Source organism: Vicugna pacos, chromosome X, assembly GCF_048564905.1.
Source record: "Vicugna pacos chromosome X, VicPac4, whole genome shotgun sequence".
NCBI lineage: Eukaryota > Metazoa > Chordata > Mammalia > Artiodactyla > Camelidae > Vicugna > Vicugna pacos.
Window position 1 is genome coordinate 40,497,481 of NC_133023.1, and position 11,345 is coordinate 40,508,825.

An 11,345-nucleotide genomic window follows, 5' to 3' on the forward strand; every position below is an offset into this window, starting at 1 on the left:
TTGACTTCTGAGAAGCACACAGCAAATCTGAGAATTTAGTGCTAGTCTCAAAGGAGACACTGAGATTCACATAGGTTGGATCTGAGCAATTTACCATTCTGTAGCTTTGTTCTTGGAAAACTTTTCTCCCAGACTGCAGGAAAACAAGGAAATATCAATTGAAGGAAATAACATATAAGGAAGCTTTATTTACACATGGGGGAGGATCAGGTTCCATTGTAGTTGTGGATAGTATTTAGCCATGTGCTGTGAACACTGGGAGTGTATGTATGCCCATTTCTTCGGTTTGTTTCTCATCTGAGCTAGCCCATCCTTAAACTCTTAAAAGTAACCAAGAAAGCTGCATTCTTGGGATTGGGTGGGGGTGGTCTATCAAGTTAGGTGTGCGATTCTGGGAGAAACAGGGAGGCCATAGGTGGCAAAACTCTAAATAGCTTGTGAACTGAGATTTGGATAAATCAAATTACTCAGGAACTTGGACATGAGCTCTATCGCTGTGTCTTGGGTGCTCAGAAAAGAACCCAGGGTGATATTTGGACACAAGTCCAACACTGTATCACCAGTCCCTGAGGTTTTTTTATTCTTTAATAAAATTATTTTTGGTTTGTTTTAGGGGGAGGTAATTAGATTAATTAATTAATTAATTAAATGGAGGTACTGGGGATTGAACCCAGGACCTTGTGCAGGCTAAGCACATGCTCTATCACTGAGCTACACCTTCCCCCCATCACCAGTCCTTGAAATTGGACCCTTCCCACCCCTTGCCTCACATATATCTGACCAAGAAAACAATGACACAATTTTTTTAATTTTTTTATTCATGTTCTTGCCCAGCTTGTTGGACACCCTGTATTTGCACAGTTCAGCCGTTCAGATGCATTGGGAAATACGACCGTGTAGCATGCAATTGACTGGCTTGATGGTGGGGGGGTGTTCCAGCTGGGATGGAATGCTCCTGAGTTTGGGGGGGTTAATGGAGAGGAGGTGAAGGAGTTGTTAGCTCACAGGTTAGTGAGCAGCCAATCTAGCAGTTGTTTCCTAGCCATGTTTCCAATGGCTTCATCCAGCTGTCGTTCCTTGGCAAACTTCATGACCTCTTGAAGAAGGTCTCCAACACTGTATCCCTTCTCCGCTGCCTTAGCGGAAACTTCAGGAAGCTGTGGAGAGAGAGCAGAGATAGCATGAGTCACATGATGCTTTTGGAGCTGGAACCCAGAGGGCTAAAGTGAACTACCCCCCACCCACCTTCCTGCCCAGGATTCTAGGATTAAAGGCTGCCATAGGTCCAGGACTGGAGGTGTTTGAGGTTGGAAATAGGGAGGATTGCCTGAGCTTGGGTCCTGGATTGAAAGTAATTTGGTTTAGTATTTTATTTCTCTGGAATCCATCTAATGTAGGAAACACAGTTGTGTGGTGTGTGTGTGTTTGTGTGTGTGTACAAGACATAAGACTTAAAAAACTGCTCTAAATAGTATGTTGAAAGGACCACTGATAAGATGAGCTCATTTCACCCTCCTCCTATTGGAAGTGCACAGGCTTTGAGGTGTCCAGAGTCCCACTTAGTTCATGGTTCATCACTTTGGTGTCTTTATGAGGTAGGAGTCATTCACAAGTCATAGGATAAAGTATAGACTTAAAAAATGGGCTGCTCTCGGGCTCCCTGACTCCTCCCCATTCCAACCCTCTCATCTTGTTCCTTATTGCATTGCTTACCTTCTCCAGTTGTCCATCATCGTCCCCCATGAAGTAGAGCATGGGCACGTTGAATTGGGAGGCGGCAATCCACTGCAGGACAGCCTGGAGCTGCTTTTGCAAGCTGCTTGTCGAGCACTGATTATTGACGATGACTTCAGGGCCAGGAGCATCTGGATAGTTCTGTGACATAGCACTATCGTGACTACATCTGGGGCCACCAGCCTGGAAGTTGGAGTTGTTGGCCAAGGCAGTTTGTTCTTCCAGCTCAGCCAGGGCTTCCCCGTTGTTGCTGTACTTAGCCATGATAAGGCACAGCTTCATCACAGATTCTACCAGTTGATCGATAAACTGTCGATTCACCTGCTTCATCCCATTCATAAGGTCAAGTTCTTGATTGTTCTGGCATTGGTCTTCCCCTTTGTCAAGCCTCTTGGACATGGAAGTAGCTTTGTTGGCCCTGGGCTCAGAACTTTTGGTGTCACTTTCACATGGATCCTCACAGTTGAAGGAGCTCTCATTGAGCAGTTTTTGAATCAGTGAGAGGACAATGTTGGACATATCCAGCTTCTGGGAGTCCAGCTGTTGATTCTCCTTCAGAGAGGTGGATGGCCCAGGTGCACCCTGAGATTCTAGATGTTTCATTGAGAGCGCCTTGGCACTTTGGCTACCTCCACACTTTCCATACTGGGTGCTCTGGGTCATATAGCCTGTGGTAGGACATTCATCTTCAAATGCATCTTTGCCCTTCGCCTGCTGGGTCAGATGGTACTGGATCAGCTTAAGGGCAGAGACGATCAAGTCCTTTGCCAGTGAATCTGTGGAAGGGCTGATCTTCTCCCTTTTTTCGTCCTTACTGGTGCATGCTTTGCTAGCCACCTTGCCTTGATTTCCTTGTTTTTGGTTCCACATGGTCAGGCTTTCCTTGAGGATATGTTCACTCACTTTCTCAGCACTGGTCAGTGACTTGCACTCGTCTGGTTTTATTTTGCTTTTGTCCTTCCCCTTCATTTCGGCCTTCATAGCGGAGAATTCGAGGCTTTGATTCTTGCATTTGGGATCAAGGGAGCCGGCTTTCAAGGCTGCATATGCTAAGCTCTGTGACTTAGTCTCTTTTTTTTCACCAAGAAGAGCACTAACCAGACGTTTCAGCATAGCCTCCATGATATCAGCAGCATTTTGTTTCCCGTGGTTGAATAGATTCCTCTTGACAGCAGAGACAAAATCTGCGTCCATCATCAGTACCCCAGTGATGTTATGTAGGTTCTTCATGCAGGAGTCAATCAAATCAGACACAATTTCCTTGGTGTGTCTTAACAGCACCCTCTTCAGGACCACACAGGCTGGAATTGGCTTTCCAGAGCTATGAACTTTCAAGGTCTTCATAACTGAGACCATCATATCAGATGCCACTTGATTTGCATAAACTGTAAATTCTTTGCTGATGGAATCTGCAAATTCTTTGCTATCTCGCTGACACATTTGTTTGTCTCCACCCCTGTTCTTGTTGGATAATTCACTATACAGTAAGGTTTTTCGGCCATCCCTACACTCCTCCTTAGTGCCTCGCATTTCTGCAGAGGTTACTTCCACAGCATCGTGGGCCATTTCGGAAGCAATCTTGCTCACGGCACTGTGAGGGCTGCTTTTCCCTTTGTCCCCAGTGTGTGGGTAGATTGAATGATGGAAACACTTGCTTCTACCTTCCAACTTCTCCTTGATTTCCTTACGGGCCATCTGGATCACCAGAGAAGACAGTCGGTTGACATAGTAGGAAAGGTCGTCCATAGAACATTCTCCATCAGGGGAGATAACTGACCTCTGATTGTTAGGAGATTTGGCTGGCGGGCTGGAAGGGCTCTGGTTATTGTTGGTGTTTTTAGATGCTGTCTTTTCTAGACGTAGGCTCTGAGGTCCATTGGCCACATAATCCATGTTCAGTTGATCGGCATAGACGCTGTAGCAGTTCCCAGAGGATATTTTGTGACCTTCTCCCTCTATGTCTCCTACTTTATGTTTACAGCTGGAGGCTGAGGGACTTAGTGCATGTTGGAAACCCAGGGCATACTTTTGAAGGTCATTGAGAAGCCAGTTGAGAACACTTACAGGATTAGAGGAAGCTTGTTTGAAAAGGCACACAGATCCCTCGGTCTAAAAAAAGAAGAACACCTACCCATGAGTTTGGGTAGATTACTTCTTTATTTAGAAGCGATACCTTCTAAAGTGTACACATTAGGGATCTGGCCTTGAGAATTTGCATGGGCGCGTAACATACAATTATATCCATTAACGCATGTTTGAGCACCAGTGGCAGCAACAAAAGCATATATACATTTGTACACTTAACTAAATATAAGTGCTATCAGCATGTTTGCCAATTTCAGCTGAGTATGTGTGCTTATCTCAATATGTGTCAGAAATGTGTCAGAAATGTGTCAGTGTGTCTATTGTGTGTGTGTATGCATGTCAATATAGCGATTAATGAGTGTGAACGTGGTAGTCTGGATTGTTAGTGTATGAACATGTGCCCGTCTGTGTGTGTGTGTGCATATGCCTATGTCAGTGCCCATGTGTGATGTGACTGTGTGTAAGCTTGTGTAATAATGTGTTAACATCAATACTCATTGCATATATATGTCCACTATATAGGCCAGCATATGCACGTGAGTATGTACATTTTGTACACGTGTGTGAATGTAAAAACATGTGTATATCAGTGTGTCTCTGAATATGTAAATATTAGAGTGATCTGCATATATGTTTATAAATATAAATTCAATAGCGTGTATCACACAGCTATAAATGTATTTAGATATGCTGAAGCATATAGTCATGTATTTACATACTCATTAATAGATTTATATATAATGTATCATGTATATTAATGAGTATGTATATTTAAAATATGAATATGTATAAATAGGCAGTTGTACAATGACTGTGTATGTCACTATAGTGGGTATCATTTTTTGTTGTGTTTATGTACTATGCCAATGATTGACAATGTGTGTCAGTGTTGCACACACCTGGTGTTTGAGTATGTCTGTGAGTACATGAGTGGGGATGTCATTGTATTTGTGCCAATGTGTGTATCAATGTATACAAACATGTGTGTTAGTGAATATGTGTCACTTTGTTTAAGTTTGTATGTGTGTGTATAAACATGAGGTATATTTAGAAGTGTGTATGCCTGTACCTGAGTCTGTATGGTCTCTGTGTTTTGATCAGGGCTTGTATGTGTGAACCTGAGTGTGAGGTTATGCGTGGTGTGCTTAAATGTATATATGGATGTTTATGTGTGTCACATGTGGGTACATCAGTGCCTCTGACTCTGTATAACTGTATGTCTTTGTATATGTGTGTAATCATTGTTATGAATAGGTCACCGTATAAGTTTGTCATTTCAGTGCTTGTGTGTGATTCTCAGTGTCACATGTAGCCAGGCACGTGTGTGCCATTGCTTGTATAAATTTTTTTGTTAATGTATATTAATATATATATCTATGTGTGTGTCACTGTGTGTAAATGTATATGTGTATATCCATACTTGTGACTGTGTATGCCCATGTTTTGATTTGTGTGTATGTACTGTGTACACATCTTATACTCAGCACTAAGTACCATTGGCCTCCATCCCCCATTCATTGCATCATCACTGAATTCCTGGAAACATGAGGTCATAAAGCCCACTTTTTGCAAATGGGCTTCAGTGACAATCAAGGGGATCTGCATCGTGTGTTGTAAATTTGGGTAGCTCTTTTAAAAATACCAGCTATAATTTATCCCTTTACTGAGACCCCCAAATGGAGTTGACCACCCCTAACTGAACCTAACACTCTGTGGAGAGTATTTTGTAACTGTTTTCCCCTTCCTCAGGGTCCACTCTCATCACTCCAAAGGCATCTGGGGCCAGAAATGACGTTTCTGGTTATAATATGAGCCCAGGAACACACAACAAGAAATATTTGACTCCTTTGCCCTAGAGCCAAATATCCTGGTCCAATATCAGCTCCTCCAGGCTTGTAGGACTGTAAGAGTGACTTGTCATGTTCTCCTGTGGCCACCTCCCCCTGCCAAAACTTGCCTAACAGATAGAATTGAGGATATTTACACAAAAAAGGATTCTGTATGTGACAGTGATGCATAAGTGTAATTGCTTCTAACTTTATGCTACCCAACAGCCTGGTTAATCCCTTAAACAACAGGGTGGAGACGAGGCAACTATAGTTTTCCTTCATTGTTCTCTCTTCATATCCTCTTTGTTGTTGGGACACTGGGCAATGTGGGATACACAAGTCCATTACAAGCCACAAAGAACATTGCAATGGTTCTTTTTTGTAAGCCCATATCTTTGTTAGGATCAGTGTAGCAAGATTCTATTTGAAGTAGCTACTTGAAATCAGGAAAGGGCATTCTGAGCCTTTGTGATTTGTGTCATTGTGAGATACCTGGGCATTGAACTTACCGTGACTGTGAACTTAGGCCTGTGTTCTCTAGAATGTCATATTATTCAAATTTGGGAGCCTGTTTGACAATAGATCTCTTACTGTCTCTGAATCAGAGTCCTCAGATTCAGCACTGGGCTCTGGAACCAAGAAAGGGTAGACTCAGAGGCTAAGTATGTACCTTAGACTGGTCTTGCTTCTCAGTATCTTTGATCACTATAATCTCTTTTTCTTCCAGATGCTCCAGGTTCAATTCACCTTCTGAACTGGAACCAGTGGCATCCTATGGAATTAAGGGGCAAGATTCTCATGAACAGTTGCTCTGAGATTTTTTCCAAGCTGGCCCCCGCCTAGGCTACTACTTTCAGGCATGGATGTCCTGTCTCCTATTATTCCTTTTCTTTCTGAAGGAAAAGTAGGCTGGTAATGCTAGTTAGTCTATAAAGACTGAGATAAAGTTCCCTTCACAAATAACCACTCCCTCCCAACCTTGCTGAAGGTATTCACAAAGCCATTGGTCTCAGGAACCATCAATCTTTTGGATGGGGTTCCCCTCCCCCGCCACTTTTCTGACATGCCATCATTCTCTTGGCCCTACCAGTGACATCAGTGGCTTCTAAAGTGAGATTTGGTATCCAGAGTGACTGGAAATTCTGAACCAGGGATTGTGAGCTCATGAGAATGATGGCTTTCTGCCTGAGTCCCCTCCACCTTCCCATCCTCTGCCACAACCTTTCCCTATCATGTTCTCCCTGATAACCCTCTCAGCAGTTTCCTGCCCATTCCAACTCCCAAGGGAGCAGGGAATACCCACCTTAGAATCTTTATCTTCCACCGTCAGAGTAGACACATCAACAAAGCATATCTGCATCAAATCAGGAGGGTGAATTGAGAAAAATTCTAGAGAAAAAGGTCTTTATCTCTCTCTTCCTGGGACATGAGAATAGCACCTACCTTATAAAGTTCTTGTGAGGATTGATTTAGTGCCTGTAAAGCTTTTAGTAGCATGCTTGCACACAGTTAAGTACTCACTAAACAAGGTTCTGATTTTTATTAGGCAGACAGAATCTTAACATAACTCTATTTCATAAGTGAGAATACCTACCTGTGTGAGAGAGGTCTGACATTCAATATACGCATTTATTTAGAAAACTGAGGAAAGAGGTGGCTTGCCCAAATGACACAGACTCAGAGGTAGAACTTTTATTAGAACTCGATTCTCCTGGCTCCTGGCTCTATTATGCAAATATTGCCAAAAGGTGGTATTTTTACTATTGATGATATACACGATTTTAGGTGGTACCTGGTTAAACATTTCTGTGTTTAATAGGTGCATTTCTTGTGGTTCATTAGGTAAAATACATACTAGAACATCAAACCTTTGGTCTTATGGATAACATTGCTTAGGGTGATGGTAATTTTGAAACGTAAGTCAATTTTTAAAATGCTGCAGAAATACATTGGAAGTAATATCATGAGTGATGCTTGAACATGAAAAAAATGTGAAATACTATATAAATCACTTGAAATTGGGGGTCCCACTTGAGAGTAACTTACTGTAGCTAGGTGACATTAGTATGACTTCAGAAGTGTGAGGTAATAAAGGCTGGTAACTAGGCAACCCCCACCCCTCACTCCTCTCAGGTTCCTCCCACCCTCCCCTCCCCAGGTCCTTTACATCACTCCTCATCTGGCCCCTCCCTCCATTGTCCCTGTGTGATGTATGAGAACACTGGTCCCTCACAGACTTTGAGCTTGATTGCTTGGATTATTCACCATATCACTCTCCACTAGTCTATCCCGGGCCCCATGATATTTGTACACAAAAGCCAATGCTTTCCACTCCTTGGTAGGAGTTATTTTGTTTCTTACCACTTTCCGGTCTTGATCTTGCTGTCCAGTTGGGCTGTAGAGGTCGACTTTGCATACGCCCCTGTGGCTGTGTAACCAGTCAATATCTTCAGACATCTGGAAAGAGAAAGCAAATAAATCTGAAAGGCTGATATATGGTTTTTATCTAAGATACAGAGAGGTCTGAGGGAAGACCAGAACCTGACCCCAGAGGGCAAAGCTGAATTTTACTTTTGAAAGAGAATATAATCTCTGCCAATTTCCTTCAACACCCCCCAACCCCACCCCATCCCCCCACCCCCAGCCTGGAACTAAAGGTAAAAAGGAAATGGCTGAAGCCACTGACTGATTTTTGCTCTGTAAGACCTCAGGTCTACTTTATTTTTTAAATTTAACAAGAGAAACCTCTTTGGCCAAGTATTAGAGGGCTGTTGAATTCCTTTCCCTTAAGTTCCTTCAAACTGGAGACCCCTTTAACCCCTAGCTCCCTCCCTCCTCTCCTCCCCTCTCCCTTCTCCCTCCCTCCCTCAGCCTTCCATCCTTCCCTCCCTTTTCCTCCCTCATTCCTTTCCCTTCCTCCTTCCCCCCTCCCTCCCACCTCCATTTTCCCTCTCTCCCACCTCCATTCTCCCTCCCTCCCACCTCCATTCTTCCCCTCCTCCCTCTCCCTCCTTCTGGCTCTCTCTCCCTCTCAACATTTTTAATAACAACTATCCTCTAATGGCTATCCTTTCACAGGATAATACTACTTTTCAACCATTTACCATCCCCTCCCATCCTATCCTCCTAGATCTTTTTGGACTCTCCCTTCAAGAATCTCTAGAAATCCCCAGAAAAAATTCTAGAAAGAGGCTTTCCCCACCCTCAGAAGGGGGAATTTCTTTTTTTGAAAGGCTAGAGATCACTAGCCTAGAAAAAAAGAGAGGGAGCCATAGAGGTCCCTCATGTGATCTGAATGTAGCCTCAGTTGAAATCCTTAAAAAAAAAAACTAAAAAAAGTAAAATTTATAAACTTATTACCTTGATAATGAAGTTAGTTTAGACTTTTGCTGAAAATGTGCCACCCAGAGGGAGATGTGCCCCTTGAGATGAAAGTGGGCTGTGCCAAGTTCTTGGGCACCTGCAGCTGGCTGCCACCCCAGTCAGCTGTTGAGTAGAGACTGATCAGCCGGTCTTCTGTCTTCTGCCTTTGACCCTGCAGCATGACAACAGAGTTTGTTGGATCATAATGCCTGTGGTGATCTCAGCAAAGGTGGGGCAGGCTGGCAAACTCAGCAGCCCTTCAGATCAAAAGTACCACAGTGGGGGGAGGGTAGAGCTCAGTGGCTCAATTCCCACTACCTCTATTACCAAAAAAATTTAAAAATTAAAAAAAAAGCACATCAGGCTGTCTACTGTACCACACATTTTTTCCTATTCTGTCTAGAAGGGTACATATATTTCTTTTACATTTTGCCCAGCTCACAGCCTCTTAAGCCCTCCTTTCTCTTTCCTCTTTATGCTAGATACTTCCAGAACAATGTAGTCATGTTAGTTACCAGTTTTAGTGGCAGTCTGTAATTTTCACATGCAGAGCTACCACCAGCCTCTGTGAACAAAATAGTATTAATTTTCACATCTTAGCTTATTTCTCTTTGGGTTTCCCTCTAGAGATTCAGAGTTATGTGTGAGGAGACCTCTGGATTTAGGAAGAAACAGAGAAATGTTAATCAAAGTCCTCTCTGGGTACCCTGAATAAAAGTATTAAAGTGAGAAGTTGGAGGCTGCCTTAGCAGCTTCTGTAGTTTCATTTCACCATCAAGACACCCCCTCAGCTAGTTAAAAAGAAGTCAGAAGATGTCCCTACCTTTGTAGTTGAAGAATAGGCTATTTCAAAGGAACTTGGAATGATTGTTTCTGGTCAGTTTGGATGCTGTGATGACCCTTCCAGTCTGACTCAAGATGTTGCTGCTGTCTTCAACCCTCCATACTCTCCTAAATGCTTGCCCACCAGCTGGTCCCAGAACTCATCCTTCATGACATCACTGTTTCCATGCAGAACAGTGACAGCACATAATCAGAGGCTCTAACCTTAGGATTCTGGGTGTCTAATTGGTCCAGCAAGCTATAATCTTTATCATGAGGTAACTAGCCCCGCCCCCAAAGTTAATCCAATAACATTATCTGTTACACTTTGAGATGCCTTCAGTTCAGCCTTATTTGGGAAACATTAGCCCATAACCAAATGTTCTCACTGTGCCCTAGTCTCATCTTGTTTTCTCCTTGTCCCTTCTCCACATGCCTCCACATTAACCTCATGTGAATAAATGGATCTGAATATATATATGTTCATGTATAATTGAAAAATTGTGCTCTACACTGGAATTTGACACAACATTGTAAAATGATTATAAATTAATAAAAAATATTAAAAAAATCAGTTGAGATGACCCCCTAAATAATATAGAGTTTTATATCCTCAGTTATACCTTCCCTTCCTCTTTTATCTGTTATCCCTAAATGGCATGTCTTAAACCTGCTGTACAGCTTTGATCTTGTCAATTCATGGCATCAAAAACAGAGCTGGACCTTTGTTAAAGGTGGCAAGACTGATTTTATTCAGGCTATTAGGCAGTAAGGGAGACTTTAGATAAACAGAGCTCAGCTCTACTGAAACAAAAGGCAGGAGGCTTTTTAAAAGCTGGGAAGTGATAAAGGAAAAATGCTGAGGGAAATTTGTGGGGTAGGAGGTTGATCAATGTGATCAGGACGTCTGTGATTGCTAACTGGTACTTAACAAAGTTAGGTTCCTATCCTTCCATAGTGACTGGGAGACAGGGACCCTTTTTTTCTTGATGGTTACATTTCGAAGGGATGACTCTCAGGTCTTTGGGAAAGATATTCCTGGGTGCTAGAAGATACCTCTCCAATGGACAGAGAAAGGATTTACAATCAGAAGTTTTCTAAATTAAGGGCTCTGAGAAAAGGGAAGCCAGGGGCCTAAAGTCAGGTTTTGGCTGGAATAAACAGTAAATTCTTTTGGCACTTTTGAACTTTCTCAGGCAGGCATTTAAGGAGGCTGGGGTCATCATTCTAGGGACACGGCCTTGAAGTGATAGAAACTATGCTAGTGTTTGTTTAAGTCTCTTAATGTAGGGAGTGGATGAAATTGTTTGTGCTGGAAGTTGAAGTTCTGATAAGACCAAGTTTGAGGCCTAGTTGAGAAGGGAGGCTCAGAGGAGCCTGACTATCAAATCATCATGTTGTACACATTAAATAAATACAATTTTTATTAAAAAAACAAGTTATGTCAAGGAGGAAGTCCTTGTCAATGGTGATGAGTTAGAATATATAATACAGAACCTGTTTTTTCTACAC

The 11,345-nt window shown here is 42.6% G+C and overlaps 1 protein-coding gene across 1 annotated transcript; it reads right to left on the reverse strand.

Annotated features, from left to right (window-relative positions):
* Positions 1-797: 797 nt before the first annotated feature.
* AKAP4 (A-kinase anchoring protein 4) lies at positions 798-9,972 on the reverse strand. Its single transcript, XM_006217834.3, has 7 exons — positions 9,835-9,972; positions 9,009-9,183; positions 8,010-8,105; positions 6,952-7,002; positions 6,319-6,420; positions 1,714-3,843; positions 798-1,157 (listed from the first exon to the last, which is right to left on the reverse strand). The coding sequence occupies exons 3-7, from the start codon at positions 8,103-8,105 to the stop codon at positions 1,002-1,004; spliced, it is 2,535 nt and encodes an 844-aa protein (XP_006217896.1). The 5' UTR covers positions 9,009-9,183; positions 9,835-9,972; the 3' UTR covers positions 798-1,001.
* Between the last annotated feature and the right edge of the window lie 1,373 nt (positions 9,973-11,345).